The sequence below is a fragment of the Cimex lectularius genome, unplaced genomic scaffold (assembly GCF_000648675.2).
Source record: "Cimex lectularius strain Harlan isolate CLEC.00 unplaced genomic scaffold, Clec_2.1 scaffold68, whole genome shotgun sequence".
NCBI classification, from domain to species: Eukaryota; Metazoa; Arthropoda; class Insecta; order Hemiptera; family Cimicidae; genus Cimex; species Cimex lectularius.
Genome location: NW_019392732.1, coordinates 1,069,596 through 1,090,107, shown reverse-complemented (window position 1 = coordinate 1,090,107; position 20,512 = coordinate 1,069,596). Strand labels below are relative to the sequence as shown.

Genomic DNA, 20,512 nt, shown 5'->3' with positions numbered 1-20,512 from the left:
TAAATTATGAGACAACTTGAAAAATCCAACCTCGATCATAAAATAGCGCTTCTCCTCTTTAAAGTTTTCCACCTTTCGATACGCATTTCTTCAAAACGCTTCATCATAGTGAAACAATTCATTTTTCTTTTTATATAACACTGATAGATAAACAATTGCAGTGAACTGTTATTTACAAAAAATAACCAAGTAGCGGAAGTTTTTTTGTATAGAAAAGATCTATAATTTAGTCACAAATTTAAGATGTTGCCAAAAATTACGATTCACTTTTTTACAACCTAACTACAAATTTCTAGGATACTCAGGAAATAAACAAAAAAATAGTTGTAAATAGACTAAATAGATTTTGAGCAGTTGGTACTGAAATAAGGCATCTTTTCGGTATTTCTTTGGAAAAATCAATCATCTTGATCGATGTGTTTTGAGAGTTTTATGCTTAATCAGAAATTCACTAGTTTTTGTGGTCCGCTTGAGCAATTAAGATCTTGCAATTAATTAAGGTTTTTAGTTGAGATAAAAAAGTCAGTGTCACGAACGGGATTCGAACCCACGGACCTTCGGCTAGATACGCCGTTACTCTACCACTTGAACTATCGTGACTGATTCACTGGGACATCAACTTCCCATCTCATCCCCACCTTTTGAATTTTCCCTCCTTTATGCCATTTTTCCAATGTCGTGTAATCTATTTGATTCTCGGTATAAATTCAAAGCCGAAGGTCGTGGGTTCGAATCCCGCTCGTGACACTGACTTTTTTAACTAAAAACCTTAATTAGTTGAAAGAAATTAATCAGAAAGTTGGTGAAGAAAGAAATGCAAGTCAAGATTATAAGATGGGATTTAAAAAAAAATCAATTGTTTGTCGGTAAATTGTTACCGCTTTTACCAGATGTGTACAGCAAGAAACATGTAGAAGTCACGTTTCCCATGTAACATTATCTTATACTTTGTTGTTGACTTAGTGGATTTTTATAGTTCTTCTTCTGAGTGTTTTTTTATATGATTTCAACTTGTCTTTAGTCATTCGCCGACAAGGTCAAGGCTTGTGTCCCAGCTGGCGGATTTGCACGGCCTCGTTTATTGTTTATTTAACGATCCCTCCCGTGACAAAAGCGAGACAATTATGTCTTCTTCGTCCGCAAAGGGCGCTCATTTATCTTCGTCCTTCTGACGATGGTGGAGGGGTGGACTAAAAATTCTGTTACACTGGATCGGCGAAGGGCCGTTGCCACGGAGAAAGCGGTAGGGAAGAAGTGATGATTAATATGTTTTCACCGAGCACCCTGACCCGCTATAATCTGCCATGGAAAGGAGAACAAACAATAGACACCGGCTCTGAAATGGGCTCGACATCATTGTCATCCCAATGGCTTATATTGTCCGTTTATCCCTCGATTGCGATTCATTTTTCCGACGTCCATCGATTTAATTTATAAATTTGATCGTTCTTCAACCTTCAATGGGATATCTAATGGAATTCCACTGGAAAGCTTGACCGAAAGTGGCTTATCCTTAATGAGCCATCCGACACAATCTAGTTTTCCCATATATATATATATATATATATATATATATAGAAGCACGCTTATGGCCTATTCCCAACCGTTTTAAATGCAGATATGCTGGATGGAAGGAGCCCTGGGGTTTCTTAGTGCCTCATTAATATAATAAGAATGTAAATGAATTACTTTATGATATTTTTTATCTGTTAATTGTTTTAACGTGTTCATTGAGATTATTCACAATCGAATGAATGTGTTGTTTTCCCTTTTTCAGCAACGAATATTTGATATTTTTAATGTTTAAAGGGTCAGAATAGAAATGATATTCGCTTTAATCTTCCTTCCTGGAAATCGTTTGAAAAAAATGAAGTATCTCTTACTTTAAAAATCGTTTGAACATCAATTTCTCGCTCTTTCATACGTTAAATTTTTTTTAAGAATCATTATAACTGACTAGTGATAAGTCCACTAAAGTCTAATTGATAAAGGAGTTGATAAATAGCACATCAACAGTTTGAGGAATTTGCCAGTGTTCTAGCAGTGTACTACTGTAAGTTGTGAAATAACATACTTACATACCAGTAAGCAGAATACAAACTTTGTTAGAGTCGTGTATTATTAGTTGCGAAATAGTACACTTGCACACAAATTAACAGATTATGGAATTTGCTATAGTTGGGTATTATTAGTTGTGAAATAATACACTTCCACACCAGTTAACAGATGCCGGACTTGGCTAGTGACGACTACAGTTAGTTGCAAAATAGCACATTTACAAACACCAATTAGCAATATGCAAACTTTGTTAGAGTCGAGTATTGTTAGTTGCGAAATAGCAGACTTGCACACCAGTTAATAGTTGCCAGACTTGGCTATTGTCGACTATTGTTAGTTCCGAAATAGCACACTTACAAAACCAATCAGCAATATCCAACCTTTGTTTAGAGTCGAGTATTATTAGTTGTGAAATAGCAGACTTGCATACAAGTTAATAGACACCAGACATGGCTAGTGTCGACTATTGTTAGTTGCGAAATAGCACACATAAACACAAATTAACAGATTATGGAATTTGCTATAGTTGGGTATTATTATTTGCGAAATAGCACACTTACACACCTGTTAACGGAAGTTTGTTAGAGTCGAGTATTATTAGTGTGTTCTTGTACACTTGCACACAAATTAACAAATTGGAATTTGCTATAGTTGGGTATTATTAGTTGCGAAATAGCACAACTTACACACCTGTTAAGGGAATGTTTGTTAGAGTCGAGTATTACTAGTTGTGATATAGCACACTTACACACAAATTAACAGATTATGGAATTTGCTATAGTTGAGTATTATTAGTTGTAAAGTGTACTATCTTCCACTCCAGTTAACCTATGCCGAACTTGGCTAGTGACGAGTACAGGTAGTTGCGAAATAGCACACTTACAAACACCAATTAGCAGAATCCAAATTTTGTTAGAGTCGATTTTGGTTAATTGCGAAATAGCACACTTACACACCTGTTAACCTAATATTTGTTAGAGTCGAGTATTATTAGTTGTGATATAGCACACTTACACACAAATTAACAGATTATGGAATTTGCTATAGTTGAGTATTATTAGTTGTAAAGTGTACTATCTTCCACTCCAGTTCCGAACTTGGCTAGTGACGAGTACAGGTAGTTGCGAAATAGCACATTTACAAACACCAATTAGCAATATGCAAACTTTGTTAGAGTCGAGTATTGTTAGTTGCGAAATAGCACACTTACACGAGTCGAGTATTATTAGTTGTTAAATAGTACACTTACACAAATGTTAATAGATTTTGGAATTTGCTAGAGTCGTGTACAATTAGGTGTGATATAGTACACCTTGCACACTTAACAGACGCCGGATTTGGCTAGAATCGAATAGTATTAGTTGCGAAATAGCATACGTGCACAACAGTTAACAGACTATAGAATTTGCTAGTGTCGAATAGTATTAATTCCGAAATAACCATCTTACACAACCCATAGATGATTTTATCAGACTATGAGCTGTTCTCGAGTATTAATAGTTCGGAAATAGCACACCTGTACAACGCGTAACGGAAACAATATTTTGCTAGAGTAAAGTATTATCAAGTTAGAAATAGCACAGTTGCATTCCGATTAACCTTTAATGGACAAAGCTTGTATCCAGCATTGTTAGATCTAAAATAGCAAGGTTATAAGGCCGTATTAGATCGTACTAGAATGCAACACATGTAAAATAACACACTTGTCCCCTTGCTAACAGGCCTCAGCCTTTGTTTGTGTCCAGTACTATTAGTTGCTAAATAGCCCACATGCCCTTTGATTAAAAAGTCCCTTAGGTCGAGCAAATGTGCTGTATTGTTTTTCGTTAGACAGCGGAATTCGACGAATGTCGAGCAAAGGTTCACCTAATCCCGACTAGTGGTTATTAGCCGAGCAACAATATTCGGTGCTCGCCTTGCTCGGCTAATTGTAGGTATACTTGTCTGCTTCAAAGTGCCCAAATATTTGAGAAATAGCCGAACTCATAGCATCTACACATTCGGGCATGGGAGAGGCAAATGTACTGTTCGGATTGTAACCTGTAATCGTCAATCAACACTGATATTTATTTTTCAGTAATAAACGATTCCTAACTAGTACAGATGTATTAATGAAAGAACATCATAACGTTGTTTCTATTGGTTAGAAATGGATTGGACCGACATAAGTCTTGAAGCTCCTCGTTCTGTACCGTGCTTAACCAATAAGTGGGAACGCTTCTCTTCCGAATCACAAAAATCGGAACGAAGTTTTCGATGGGTGGATGCGGATCGAAAGTAAAATGGGGCAACAGTAATCTGTGACTGATGTCTGACTGAGTTTGAGCCACTACATAAAACAGTAACCGCAGCTGCAGCAATGAAAGTTTTTCTGTTGTCCATCATGATTGGTAGAACGTTGAGGTCTCGCACAGCACTTGGCAACGAATTCGCTGTTTCCGCACAAATGGCTGGTTGAACCCCGCATGTGTGTACACATAGGCACGCTAATTGGCGAATGCCAAGACGAACATCTCGAGACTTTGTAAATGTTCGTTAGCAATCGGCATTCGACGAATAGCACATGTCTGGAGCCACCTTTACACGGAAAATAGCAAACTTGCCACACCCTTGTTTACCGATCCTAATCAAAGCTGTGTCGAGTACTATCAGATCAGAGGTCCGTACCGTCTTGGTGTCCATGTTTCTTGGTTTTGATATAACTTGCTCAATGGTCATCAGGACTCAGATTGTCTGGGTGAGTGACTGGCACTAGACCAAGTTACTATTTTGGACAGTAGTTCCGAAATTGCAAATTTTATTACAATCTCCTCCGTTTTTATACACTTAACACTATTAGCATGGCTGACATCAAATTAATTCTACTATGGAAAAAACGGTTCGGAAATGTTTCTTGGTAGGAAAGCTTAATTTTATTGTGTCCTAAAATAATAATAAGTGGGAAGTTTATGGGCCAACAAACAGCTGAGGTCATCGCCGGCCCTCTATGTGTTTTCCATCTTTTTCTTTTCTTTCGCGCATATTTTGTTTTAAACTGCAGCCATTTGAGCATCTCGATCTGGTTACTGACTCTCTGATTTCAGATATATACTACGTTGATATTCTAGAATGCTAGTCTCTCGTTTGTACCTCAGGTTGTCAAATACAGAATAAAAACAAAACATACAATACATATATATACATCACCACAAACATAAATGTCTGGTCACACTCATTCCTGTGTCCTAAAAATACGTCATTATTAAAGCATCAAGTAGATCTATTAAAGATTGTTTTCAAATTTGTTTAATTATTCTAAGTTTATATTTTTTGTAGATATCAAATTGTACTCTAGTGTCGTAATTGGATTTATTTTCGTATACCGATTTTTTTCGACTCCTTCCATTGCCCAGTATACAATTTATAAAGTGGAGAATCATGTCATTAATCTCTTGCAAAGAGCTCTCTTTTTTTCGCCCATGGTTGCTATCTCGATACATCTATCCTGTCTTTATTTCTTTTTTGAATGTATATCTTTTAAGAAAATCATTCGATACTGTATTTAGTATGGGATTGATAATTTTCACTTGATTTTAATACATTTCGTGAGAATTTAACCCTTGTCCAGGTAACGTCTGGTTTGAGAACCTTTCTTTTTTAGGATTACAATTGTTAGGTTGTTCGTATTTTTGTAATGAAGTTTTAATGTTGGGTCTTGAAACGTAAACTGTAATGAAATTAGCCCTTAGTTAGGCCATTTCTCTAAGGTTGAACGTATTTTCATTTGTGTTTTCCAGATCATTTTCAATGTTAATCTCATCAAACAACCCCTCCCTCTCAAAAGGCGGTTTTAAGGGGGTGCGAGTCGGCGAAAAGTTACGATAAGGAAAATCATCGAGAACCAGACTCATTTACATATTTACCAGACCGTGCGTGTGTTACTGCAAGTTAAATTAAAATTATGTTTGTCGTTGTGTTTAATCGGTTAGGTGTTAAATGGCCATAATTGTGCCGGTGGATACACAAAAGAAGAGTGGGGCGGTGTTAGTGGATTTATACACGGCTCCTTACCGCCTGGTATTAAGATAAGACCTAGACCCAACTCTTAATTACTTCCGTTAATTACACGAGCTCATTAATTGCCGAGTGAAACTGGGGACTGTTACTGTGAAAGGGCAAAGGGGCCGGGATCCCAGCTTTGATTGAATGTTTTAACTTTGATCAGGCTTTAAATTAAATTTAAAAAATAAATCATACACCTTACTACGTACAGTCTGTATAAATTATGATAAGACATTTTCCATCTTTTATTAAATAAAGAAAAAGAGTTTATTTTAGCCATGTAAGTTTTTGAAAAATTGAATTTTTTCAGCACTCTCCCATCACAATATAATTTTAAAAAACTTTATAATAATTAGCTGGGTCAGAATATTTCTGAGTATAAACTATAAATTTTATGCTGGGCCGGTTCTGGTCTTCTTATTGGGTTTGAAACGCGTATCGGAATTGCGCCATCTTCAGTGAGGAACTGCTGAATAGTTCAACATACCCTGCGCGTGAAGACGAACACAGTAAATGACCCAGCCCCGGTCCAGCATGACTTCCCTGACTCGCAGACCAAACCCAACATCACTTTAAATTTTATTAATTATTCTTTTTCTAAGATTTTGGTTGAGATAAAAAAGTCAGTGTCACAAGCGGGATTTGAACCCACGACCTTCGTCTAAATACGCCGCTGCTCTACCACTTGAGCTATGGTGACTTCGATCCAATCCTGGGTTCGAATCTTACTCGTGACGCTGGCTTTTTTATCTCAACCAATACCTTAGATAAAGATTAATTAATTTATGTTATGTGGTCAATCGGACCACGAAATCTAATGAATATAAATTGTATGTTTATGCTCGCTATGTTTTTTGTTTTTGTTGATTTTTTGTTTATTCGGGTCACCATTCTTGAATATGAAAAGCCAAAAATGCCCTCAAACATGGCGTGATCAATTAACAGACATTCACTGATATCCAAAAAGCGGAAATACGTCTGTCTAATCAAAACAGGGAGGATATGACGACTGAAATAATTAGAAACGGCCAAGTTTCTAGGCTCATGATCCCGCTTTCACCTTGAAAGAAAACTCACTATTAAACTTATACAATGCCTTGTAGAGAGGCAACGTTGTAAAGCAGGAAAAAAAGAACACAGGACGAAGGTGTGAAGTTACATATTACAAGCTATCACCGACTAGTTGTAAATAGAAACAAATAATCCAATAGGTATGGGATAAGAAAGGGCATATGGTAGAATCCCTCGAGTCCAGGGGGTTAAAAATCCATAAGGAAAACGATGGGCTTTTTTTGTGCTAAGGGTTTGCTGGCTAGGAGATATCATCTCAAGGAAAAACATTGGATGATTCATGCTGTTTGGGACGGCATTTCTTCCCTCCTTTATGCTTTTTCCAGATTTATGGCACCTTCAATTCCTCGGCGGCAAGCAACAATAATAACATCACATTGTTATTGAAAGGAAGATTAATGGCAGCATATATTAATATTAAAGGCGTCGGCCCCCAGACAAAATTAAGTTAGCCCTGCGGATTTCTAACAATGGCCTCCTCGTCTTAGAAAGTGATCCCTTAAAAAAAAATCCGAATTCCAAGACGTTCTCTTATATGAATTCAATTACTACTTCCTACAAACTTTTCTAGAAGGTTTGATATACAACCAACGTTTTACATCGTACTAAACCTATACTTACTTACTAAGTTTGAATCATTTACTTTCGGTCAGTTTAAGATAATAGGTTTTACAAATTTACCATAGTTTATCATTTATATTCTTTAGTAAAAACGTTTATATTTGTGTTTAAAAGATTCCTAGAGCATAAGTCTGACATATTCGTCTTATTATCTTTCAAACCAATAAATCCCCATGGCGTCGTTGGCCGCAACGGTTTAGAATTGACCCGGCGTTAATCACTGTAAGGTAAAGGTCCCGGTTTCGAATTCAGCGGCCCTGCATTCGAACCCCATATACTTACAAATTGGCTTTTTTTTCAAAAACACCGGCACCCGAGGGTTGATATAACCTCCGCTGTTGCGAACCCTCGTAAAAGAAAAATATTAAAAAAATAAATAAATCCCAAAGATTCACTGTAGTTCAAAATGAAAAGACAAAATTCGTAAAAATTACAACACACAATACCTTTAATGTAGATTCAAAATGTTCGGAGAAGTGCTGCGAAGTAATTCCCGTAAGTTTCAAGGTCGAAATGGGCTTAGGATATCTGTTGGAGAACTAGGGGCATCTCACTCTACAAATCAGATTGTGGTGGTCAAAGTAATAGGTTCTGAAGTTTTAAGTACTATGTGCTGTTTCGTATAACCAATAAAACTTTATTGGCTTATTACTTAAGAAAAGTGAATATTGTCGTTATCAGTTTTCAAAATCGACACATTTCAATTGGTAATCTGATCGATCCATTAATGCTCAAATTTACTGTTTTTCAAATTCACAATGAACTTAGGACTTTTTTTCAATATATTTCGTTAGCGTATTCTTCGTAATCCACTTTGAAATCATGATTTGGACTGTGATACGATTAATTATGGGAGAATTAGTACGGTTTAAGTCTTATACTCTTAGAAATTATTTTATAATCTTCGTTTCGACATCTGGTCGATTTATGGATATATCTTTAAGTAGTATTGTTTATTTTGCCTACAATATAAAAACGTTTCTAATGTACAATTAGAATCTAATGTACAATTCAAATATACATCGAAACCCTTCGTAATTTGCTGAACTAACGGTTTTGGAGAGTGTAATTTTAGTTTGTTTTGTTCTCAGTTTTATTACTAATTCGTTACAAATTTAAACCTGAATTTTTAGAGGCCGGTTTTCAAAGGTAAATAGATGAATAAAATGGCATCTGTCAGTAATGATGTGTTATTAGTATAAACTATTTAAAGTTTAACTTACTTTTTCTTTGGTTTTTCAAGATTTTTGTTCGCGTATTCTTCCTGATTATGTTTGTCATTCCACAATTTGGCTTAAAATGAGGATGTTCTAAAGTCTCAGATGGTTAGTAAGTTTCTACAAATCGTCATTACCTTACCTGGTGGCTTCAAAATTGAAATATTATTTTGAAGATAATACATTTTTTTGTTTAATATCTCCAAAGGTATACACGATACCCGCGTAATTTTATATTTATATATTTTGTTTTGTACTAATTATTATTAACTTAGTGCTAATTCAGAGTTGTATGTTTGAATTTGTTAGTTCCATGTATTGTCCGGCAATCAGATAAAAAATATTTTCAAAAATCAGAAAAATAGACTTCTCATATTGGTCCTGTGAATATGGCATCTGCCTGCTAAAACCAGCATGACGGACTGCTCGGAACTATCTCAGACTATTAAATTATTCTTAAATTTACTATCAGCACATAGAACCAGCTTTGTCACAAATTTTTTGTAAAGTTGTTTTATTTGTTGTCTGTAATTCTGTGTTGTTGCAACGTTCATTAAAGTCACTAGTTTTTGTGGTCCGATTGACCAAATAACATCTTTCAATTCAATTAATAGAAAAATGGCAAAAAGGAGGAAAAATTCGAAAGGTTGGGTTGAGATGGGAAGTTAGTGTCCGAGTGGAAGTCACGATAGCTCAAGTGGTAGAGCAGCGAGTATTTACCCAAAAGTCGTGGGTTCGAATCCCGCTCGTGATACTGACTTTTTTATCTCAACCAATGCCTTACATAAAGGTTAATTAATTGAAAGTTCATTAAAGTGTTTATTTTAACAAAAACTACAACCTTAATGTATTTTTGAATATTTTAATTTTTAAAATGATTTAAACTAACGTAATGGAAATTTTTCGCATCATAATTTTAAAAAGATGTTCTAAAACACGGTTCAAAACTAGAGATAAAATGCAGATTTTTGAAGATCTGACGATTTTTACATAAACAAACGAGTCAGATATGATAATCGATCGGCTTGAACTTATTAAAAGGCAGAAAGGCAAAACCAGTGAGAACTGGTAATGAATAGATAAAGTGAGAAAAATAAATTTTGCTTAAAAAAATTAATTAAATTATTTACGACCACTTAGTACCGAAGAACTGCTTATTCGATAAATAGGGATGGTTTGGCTTGATCCGTTCATTTGTAATTTGGAATAATACTGGTGACTATTATTTTATTGACTAGTTTACCCTCGGGGTGCTGGTGATTTTGAAAAAAATCCATTTGTAAGTATGTCGGGTTCGAATGCTAGGCCGCTGGATTCGAACCCGTGGTCCTTACAATGATGAGCGCCTTGTCGCCTAAACCGTTGCGGCCACCGACGGCCCCGGTTTATTGGTTTTGCCAATAAATTGGGTTTTTGTCGTAGTTCATCATCTAACGGTTTTACCTGATTAAAAGTGTTAATTCGTTTTAATTCTGATTATTGTTTATCGCTCGTGGGCATATTTTGAACGAGGCTCCTGTAATTGCAATTCTTCAACGTCAAAACCCCCGAGACGTGCCCTTGTTCCACGGGAGTCGGTTCGGGTGAAAATCAATCCATTTACGTACAGGGACGTAAAAAGCGTGATATCGTCAGCGTGGGCGTGCCCGTATTGAAAAACACAATTGTCAAATTGATAGGGGCCGCTCCTGGCACCGCCCGGCCTCACATGTGCAACCAAAATAGAGTCCTTCGGAGGGAAGTTAACTTCGTAGTCACGGAACAGATAGTAAAAGAGGGAAAGAAAAAGAGTTAAAGTGAAGAACTAGATCTACAAACAGGAACCCTTAATTCCACCGCGGCACGAGAGAATGTCGGAAAAAGGAAAGGGCGAATGCGCCGCATCTACCTTCCTCCGGTTCGACCCGGCGTTAACCTTTTCCCTCCTCTCCAGCCCATACGGGAATTCATTCAACTTTCAGATAAACCAACTATTGGAACAAACTTTGGGATAAGAAAATTGAAAAAAAAAAAAAAAAACAACCCTACGTTCCTTCACGTTCTGTTCGACAAACCAATCAGGCGGCCAACTTTACATCTTAACGCTTCTCCCTGCGGACTAGCAGATATCAAATAGAAAATAATTTAACTATTTTAAACCCAACAACATTCTACATTTTACATTTTTTCCAATTAAATATAAAATAATAATATTTGATCCAAAAATATACATTAGTTTATAACCAGGTAGGAGCATAAATTGTGATGATAACATTTTCTAAAATTTAGTAGATTTCGTGGTCCGATTGACCAAATAACATCTTTCAATTAATTAATCTTTATGTGTGAGGTATTGGTTGAGATAAAAAAGTCAGTGGGATGAGCGGGATTCGAACCACGACCTTCGGCTAAATACGCCGCTGCTCTACCACTTGGGCGTTCGTGACTTGAATCCACTCGGACACTAACTTGCCTTCGCAATCCCACCTTTTGAATTTTCCCGCCTTTTTGGCATTTTTCAAATGTCGTGTAATCTATTTGCTTCTCGGCAACAAATGTAATGGCCACGGAGAGGTTTAGTGAAGTATACTTCATTTTGCTCATTACAGCTATTAGGGTTCGTGGTCCGATTGAATACAAATTCTTTTCTATTAATTAATCTTTAATTAAAGTTTCGGTTGAAATAAAAAAGTCAGTGTCACGAGCGGGATATGAACCCACGACCAATGCTCTACCACTTGAGCTATCGTGACTTCGATCCACTCGGACACTAACTTCTCATCTCACCCGTTTTGAAAAAAGGCAAAAAGGAGGGAAAATTCGAAAGGTTGGGTTGAGGTTGGAAGTTAGTGTCCGAGTGGATCGAAGTCACGATAGTTCAAGTGGTAGAGCAGCGGAGAATTTAGCCTAAGGTCGTGGGTTCGAATCCCGCTCGTGACACTGACTTTTTTATCTCAATCAATACCTCACATATTAATTGAATATACTTATTAATTGATTAATTAATTGAAATATACATTAGTTTAAAACCCATCGGTAAGAGCATAAATTGTGACGATAACATTTTCTAAAATCCTCACATTTTCTTTTTTTTACCTTACTTTGCCTTGTTGTTGAGGACTGCGGGGTCATCACCTGGGTTCATCATCGGATAGTCTTTCGGGTTTTACCTATTTTCCAAAGAGTCCTGCTTGTTGCCCCTCCGTATTCCTTTTCAAAAGATTATGAAAATTAATGACAGTTTCAACATCTGCGGAGTTTGTTGGTTGTCTCCTGCGTACATCCTTATTATGTAGTCAGATTAAGGTTGAGTTTGAAGGAGCATGATAGTCTACGATCATATTAATACGCCCTTTATGAAAGGTTTCGTTATTTCGCCATTTTTAGTGAGCGTCTGCTCGTGGTCTCTCGTGTTCTTCTTTTTTGTACATTCTCATAAAGGATAATTAGTTTAGGTCTACTATCCAGAACATTAGAATAGGTATGTTTTGAAGTAGCTTCATAGTCTACGATCATCCTGGTTTGTCTATTACGAAAGGTTTTTCATTTCTACGTTCCGTTATTTCGCGTGTATTTTAGATGTCTGCTTGTTGTCTCTCGTATTTTCTTTACAGTCTGATAAAGGTTGAATTTTATCTGTAGTTCTAGCGTTTGGTATTCTACGATCATCCAACGTCTAATATAACAGATTTTTCTTTTCAGAGGCTTCATTATTAGGCCGTACTTAATGGATGTATGTCTCTCGTATTCGACTAACTTATTTTGAACCAATTTTATGTATAATGATTGTTTTATGTACTATTTAGTCTAAAAGAATTATATATGACCAAAATGTAGTTTTTAACTTATAACTATAACCAAATATACCAAAATTTGTGGAGAGTCCGAAGGGCCCAAATAAAAATCTTATTCTATAGTTCTTAATTTTCATCTAAAGCCTGAATGCCATAGCAGTTCTATTAATTCTGAGGTATTCTGTAAAAGTTGTCAGTTTTTAAGCTTTGGAAATATACTGTAGAACGCTCCTTTTATCTTTCCCAACCTATTCTGAAGCGTTCCGTTTAATTTTTAGGCAATATTGTAATTTAGTTATTAATAATGAGCTTCTTTAATTCTGACCTAAGTTCAACATCGAATTTACTACTATAGGTCTTTGACTTTGCCCCGATTATGTCTGATTTGTCTCAGTGTTTTTTTTTCATGATAACGTCAAATGATTTGTTTAACGTCCACGTTATTCCAACAAAGGTTAATCGTGATTTTCCTTTGTTAACAACGTGGACACTCGTCCTCCGAGAAACGCGTTTCGTAACATTTGGCCCCATTTGTTTCGAGGAGTAATGATTTATTGCCGGGGAGAAGTGTGGATGGCAAGGCCGGCCAGACAAGATTAGGGGGCTTGGGCTAAATGACATATCAGACAGTTTGGGGTCGACCCTCTTCAATGTCAACCTCTTCCTAATCTTTTATTCCAAGGGGTCCAGCATCACTGGCTATTTCTGCCGATGACTCCACTGGAGGAAGGAGCGCACTTGAATTATATTTCTCCCCTTCAATTTTCTCCCGGGAATAAGTGAAACGGTACCTAGAAAAAGAAAGAAATTTCTCGAAAAAGTTGAAAATTGTATTTTTTTTAATGGTCTTTTTATAAAGAAGTCAAATGTTGAATTATTTTGATTTTGCAAAAAAGTACGTTTTTCGGCTACCACATGGCATAACAATGTTTCAAATTTTTTTAACTTCCGTACTACTCCAATTTGTCTTCTATGTAAACGGCATTGGTATCTCCTAACATAGAAAGCATGTTAATGGTTTACAATAATTTTAAATAAAAATCAACTAATCTTTTAATTAATTAATCTTTATGTAAGGTATTGGTTGAGATAAAATATCGTGACTTCCATCCACCGATTACACGATATTTGAAAACTGGCAAAAAGGAGGGAAAATTCGAAAGGTAGGTTGTGATGGGAGGTTAGTGTCCGCGTGGTTCGAAGTCACGATATCTCAAGTGGTAGAGCAGCGGCTTATTTAGCTGAAGATCTTGGGTTCGAATCCCGATCGTGGCACTTGCTTTTATTGTATATTTTTTTATCTTGTTTACAAAAAAAATTGATTTGATTTAAGCCTCTTTCAACTTTAAAAACCTTGGATTTCCGAAGACTCAGTTTTATGGAAGATTTTATACATCTAATTGATCCATTGTCTACTTTTAAATGGAACTATTAAAGTTTTTATTAGCCTTTTATGCTTAGTTTATTTGTTATTTTATTAAATAGGCGTCTATTGATTTGATGTTGCTATCAGAGTAGAAAGTACGTAAGAGCGTAAGACGTAAAGGAATTCAATATCAATAATGGAATCTCAAAAAGCACTTTCAAGAGAGAGGCCAATTTTACAGTATTACATTGTGGTGAGTGTTGGCGCACACATCCTGCCGTCGTTGAAAATATGGGAGAGGCAAAAAAAAAATCTACATTGAGATAAGCCGCGTAAAATATTTTTCTAGATCCTAGCCGGGAAGGTCCCAAACCACCTTATCTCATCCCTTTGACCAACGTTATTTGCTATCTCTATTTACTATCGCCTGCGCTGATTTGTAGAAATGTATCATCTTCCGTTTTGCTAAACTCGATGACTAGAGTGTGTTTAATTACACGCATTAAGTATAATTAAACCCTGAGCATACGGTAATTCATTGAAGTGATGGACGTCTGAGAAGAGCCGATAGAGATGCAAAAAGAAATGAACCGGAAATTTTCCGAGAGGAAAATCAGGGAGTTGACTAGGAAATGAACCTTGACCTAAAAAGAAAGAGCCTAAGTATAGCCATAAACGGGAGAATTATATTAAACTCGAACGTAATTTATTGGCTGAGAGTTGGTGATAAATTCCTGGCTAAATGGAAAAGGTGTGAGTTATGGGGCGGGTTTTTGAACTCCGAGGCTCTTATTTACTAGTTATCCTTAGATAAATAAAACGTTAGCGAGATGAATTAAACCAGAACGGGCGAAGGTGAAAGAGAGTTCCCGGTATTGGCAGCGGAACGGGTCCCTGGAAAGAGCAGGAGGGACCGGAGAATTTACGTGGAAACTTGTTCCAGGGGGCGGCGGAGAGAAACAATAAGAGAAGGCCAGTATTTCACCCGGCCCAACCCCTCGGACGGAGACCACCTCAGTCCGCACACCACCAACAAAACAATCTCGTTACAATTGAACCTTTAAATTTATTGGCGGGGAATATATCCTTGAACTTTCACACGAACCGTTTAAAATTGCTCGGCACGCCGGTGGGGTGGGCACACGATTCGGATTCCTGGTACAAACAACATTTTAGAACGGTTTTTCCTGCCCTTCCGCGAGTGAAACCTCGGCATAACGATTGACCAATCGAATAAAAAACAGTTTTAATTTCGAAAGTTGGGGGAAAATATGGATATCCGTTCGACGGTTGGTCCGCATATTAGAAAGCTGGAAGCTGAAGACCATCACGATCTTTCTTAAAAAACCACAGCAAATTTCGTTTAGAAAATTAATTATCAACATAATAAATGATTGGCCAAATGATTTTAAATATCCATAAAACAAATTTATTTTTGCTTTCTGCAACGACCAGAGCACAAGTGAAAAATATTGGAAAACAGCAAACACCAGTAGAAAGTTTTCATAATACCAAAAAGAACCAGTTCAGAAAATTTTCATCAAATTTGTTGTTTCAAATCATCATTCCTTATCCTTGAATTTTCGGTCAGAATCGGTATTTTTCCATCATCAGTTTATGCTTGTTCTCTTTGCGCTCGTCGGTAAAATCAAAATTACGTTTGTGATCTATAAATAAAAACTGATCGATGGTCAATTTCAGAGTAGCAGGGTAAGTCTACTATCATCTTGATTATTACACTTTTCGCCATTTTTCCATTTTCAGTATAAGTCTGTTTGAACGTTGAATTCTTCTATTACGGAACAGACTGATAGTCTCCGATCATCATGGTAAACGATTGTCTGAAGATATGTTTCGTAGTCTGTCTGATCGTTGTCTCTCACGTCGTTCTCTTTATAAAGCTAAATGGTAGTTCGGCCTTTTTTATATACTCTTTGTGCTGGAGAAGGTGGAAATCATCGATCGCCTGTTATTACAGATCCTGTTATCCATCCGTCCTCAGTGTTTCACCATGTCAATGAATATCTGCTTGTTGTCTTTCGTGTCCGACCAACTTACTAATTTAAGAGAAGCTTTGAGTGACAAAAAAATATCTCACTGTAATTTTGCTACAACATTTTCTATAATAATTTTTGTTATTTCAATTCTTATTAGTTATTTCTTGCATTGATATTTTAGTTATTTTATTCCTGTAACAGAGGGTATAAAACATTAGAATATATTTGTGATTTGTGCGGATTTGTGTCGTTTAACCTTACTTCTATGAACCTATTCCACAATCCGACAAAGTTAACTATTTAGGACTTACATTTGATAGAAGACTAACTTGGAATCCACACACACGATTAAAAAAACAGACACTGAACAAACGATTTAAAATTCTTTATTACCTACTCAACAGACAATCAAAATTACCATTAAAATCAAAACTTTCGACATACACATACCTACTCAAACCAATTTGGATGTATGGGTGCCAAGTATATGGATCGGCCAAGTATTCCAATATTCAAAGATTACAAAGTTTTCAATCCAAAATTTTAAGACTAATTGTTTCTGCCCCATTTTATGTAAACAATAATACACTTCACAGAGATCTTCAAATCCCAACAGTTTTTTCATCCATCAAAACATATTACAGACGTTTTCATAGTAAATTACAAAATCACACCAACACACAAATACAATTACTCCATTCCCCACAATTACCACGTAAACGTCTGAAAAGAATATGGATAAGAGACCTCTTAAATGATTAATATAATTTCATTAATCCAGAGCGGCTGCCAATGGGTAGCTTTCTCTATAACGCCCATAATGCCAAACACACAGTCTGAAATCCAATCTGCTGGTTGTATATCATGCATGTACAGTTGTAGATATAAATAAATGAAGTCAAAAAAAAAAAAAAAAAAAACCTTACTTCTACATGAGAAATTCCGTTGCACATTTAGTTACCTTTAAATTCTCTTTACGATCATATTTTTTATGCGAAAAATATTGGTTATGCAATCCTGTAACAACACGCTAGAATAGAATAGAATTTTGACAAAAAGTCAAAAATTACAGATTAGATCCATTAGATAACTTTTTTCAGTTAATTAATCTTTGTTTGGGGTCTCGGTTGGGATGAAAAAGTTAGTGTTAAGAGTGGGATGCGAACCCACGACCTTCCGCTAAACTCGCCGCTGCTCTATCACTAGAGCTATCGTGATTTCGATCCACTTGGACACCAACTTCCATCTCAACCTACCTTTCAAGTTTTCTCTCCTTACATAAAGATTAATTAATTGAGAAAAGTTTTCATCAATCGGACCACTCCAAAAGATTTAATAAGTAAAAGGAAGTATATCTTCACTAAAGCTCTCCGTGGCCATTTCATTTGTCGCAGAGAATCAAATATATTACACGACATTTGAAAAATGGCAAAAAGGAGGGAAAATTCGAAAGGTTGGGTTAAGATGAGAAGAGTGTAATTCACAATTCAAGTTGTAGAGCAGCGGCGTATTTAGCCGAAGGGCGTGGGTTCGAAACCCACTCGTGACTCTGACTTTTTTATCTCAACCAATACCTCACACATAAAGATTAATTAATTGAAAGATGTTATTTGGCCAATAGTACCACGAAATCTAATAAATTTTAGAAAATGTTATCATCACAATTTATGCTCCTACCTGGTTATAAACTAATGTATATTTTTGGATCAAATATTATTATTTTATATTTAATTAGAAAAAATGTAAAATGTAGAATGCTCCTCAATACGAAATAAATCGTTCCTTTTACCTTCGTTACCTAAAAACGATGATTTTTTCAAGATGTTTTTTAGGAGGGTTGACTTATCATATTCTTTTGAAAAGAAGTACCGATTCTACCAAATAAACTCATTTTCAATACATTCAACATATTCAAAAACTTAGTAAACGAAGTATGTTTTGAAAAATTTGTTAATATCTTGGAAGTTTTGTCACATTGTAGTGAATTTTTGATTTTTTTTTTTAAGATCTCCTAAATTATAAATTCTGATTGAAACAAGGATTCAGTAGGTTGCTCATTTTTTAAAAAATGTATCGTAGATTTTAAAAACATTCTTGAATTTTGATGAAAAATATGCTTAAGTAGCGAGGAAAATCTTTTGATCATTTTTAATTTGTTGTAAACATAAGAATTTAATTGATTCGTTATATTTATTTTTATCAAATCTTCCTTTTAAAATTTTCTGCCGTAAGCTAGCGATTTACTTGAAGTTTTATTTTTTGTATTTATTTATTTTTTTAAATTGGGAATTCAATAAAATAAATAACTTTATAAGCGGTTAGGAGAAATATTCGAACGTTATTTTGGAGGTTTAAAATACAAAAAGCGAAACAGTCGCGTATGTTGAAGTGAATTATTTTCGAACGCCTTTTTCCTTCATTTTTCTTATTTTATATTGTATTTAAACATTAAAATAATACATTTTTATTGTGATTTTTTTGGAAAATTTTATACAATTTTTGTGGAATGTTCATTAGATAATGTTTTCTTTTTGTGAAACCAAGACAAATGGTCTTACGATCTTTTTTTTGTTTCAGATGGTCACTAGGACAAAGAAAATCTTCGTCGGCGGCCTGTCGGCCCCGACGACCCTCGAGGACGTCAAGAACTACTTCGAGCAGTTCGGACAGGTGAGTCTGCTTTCAAACTATTCTTGGAGTAATTTAATATTGGGTCAACTGTTGAGAAATAGTTTCGGACGGAGGCCGGTCAGGTGGCTCGTTTTCTTCGTCTTCGTCTACGACTTAAGCCCCTTTGAAATTAATTGTTGTAGGGAAACTGTTGTCGTGGCCGGGGGTAAATTGGCGAACGAGACTAATCAGCCGTGCCGGCTCAACTTTGGAGTCGGATCTTGTAACGACAACCTCAAATTTGACTCGGCTTCCTATTAACTTAATTTTGTTTTGGGAAAATTTGTCGATTGAACTCACTGGAAATTAATCACCCGGTGGCCTCACAAATGGAAAAAACCCTGCCAATCGGTAATTCATAATTTCTTTTAAATAATCAAAAACCTTGATGTTTTTTGTTGAACTATAAAAATATTTTGTTTTAAATTGTTATTCCTTTCATCAAAACTTCATATTTTTACGTCAGATCTTTATTGATTTAAAAGCGTTGAATGAGGACTTAACTGAGACTTCACCCTTACTTTGCCAAGAAGATAGTAACAATTTAATTGTCCAAGTTTAATTAGAAGCCGTTTGAAAAGTATCAAAACAGATTATTAACTTAAAGGGGGGGGGGGTTGGAGATACGATCTCTTAACTCGGAACGATTGGAGGAATATTCTATCGACTCACCGGTTAAATTAAAGCAAAGCGGATCAAATACTCCTTTTAAAAAGACATTTATACAATTTATATATTTTTGGGGAAATTGGCTTAAACAGGCGCCTCGTAGAATTGAAAAGCCGTTCGTTTCTTAGGGAATGGCTTCTATCAGCGTTTTATCGCAACGGCTGCGGATAATTTATTACCTGGCGATAAAAAATTCCGAAGCACTTAAGGAAATTATGTAGACGAGATACTGTTCTAAGTAATTCAGGATCGAGGAACCTCCATCTGGTTTGAATCCCGAGCATCGCCGAACGGCCCCAACCCTGGAATCGGGGGCGAATCGATCAAATGATCAATTACGGCATCGAAACTTTTCCCGCGTAAAGAAAAGCTATTTATCAAGTTTTTTTATATTAATTTGACGACTCTTCGGTACCGAGTGCGATGAAAATTGTTAATTAAAGCCGGATGGATTGGTTTTTCTTACATGCCCGCTACCCTACGCTTAGAAGTATCAATCTTGAGGGGAAACAAATCAGTCAAAATCACTGGTATGGGGGGGACAAATGAACGTTACCCGGAAAATACATCATCCTCGTCTCCAGAGCCTAATGGGATAAATATTCGACATGCCGTTCGACCAGCTGTGACTGCGAATTATCGATACAGATTAAAACTAAATCACTATTTCAAATTAATATCCTTCGGCGAGTTTTTTCCATCGAAAGAAAAAATCTACAAACGATTTGAGCAGATCTAGATGATGAATGATAAATAGTAATAAAAATGTCTCAAATGAGAATCATCAATCAAATTCCAATAGTATTTTCAATAAACATCTCAACACTCAATATTTACTTCGTTTTCAACCTTCTTTGCATCTACTTTAACCACTTTAACCTTATTTCTCGATAACAATCCCAATCAAACTTAATATAATTTATAATCCTATTCGCGCGAAATATACAAAAACATTATTTTAACATTCCACTAGCGCCTACAATTCATTGTAGACGAATGTTTTTCAATTGCTTTTCCGCCAAAGTTAAG

At 35.8% G+C, this 20,512-nt stretch overlaps 1 protein-coding gene across 24 annotated transcripts in view; it reads left to right on the top strand.

Moving 5' to 3' along the window:
- The window catches only part of LOC106661379 (RNA-binding protein Musashi homolog Rbp6), an 892,072-nt gene that overhangs the window by 590,139 nt on the left and 281,421 nt on the right, over window positions 1-20,512 (top strand). For all 24 annotated transcript variants that reach the window (XR_001339703.2, XR_002910290.1, XR_002910298.1 and 21 more), the window contains one exon: window positions 18,722-18,814. Coding sequence is in view for 6 of the 24 variants with exons in the window: in XM_024226885.1 (XP_024082653.1) it covers window positions 18,722-18,814 (93 nt within the window). In the remaining 18 variants the exon portion in view is untranslated. The remainder of the gene's footprint in view (window positions 1-18,721; window positions 18,815-20,512) is intronic.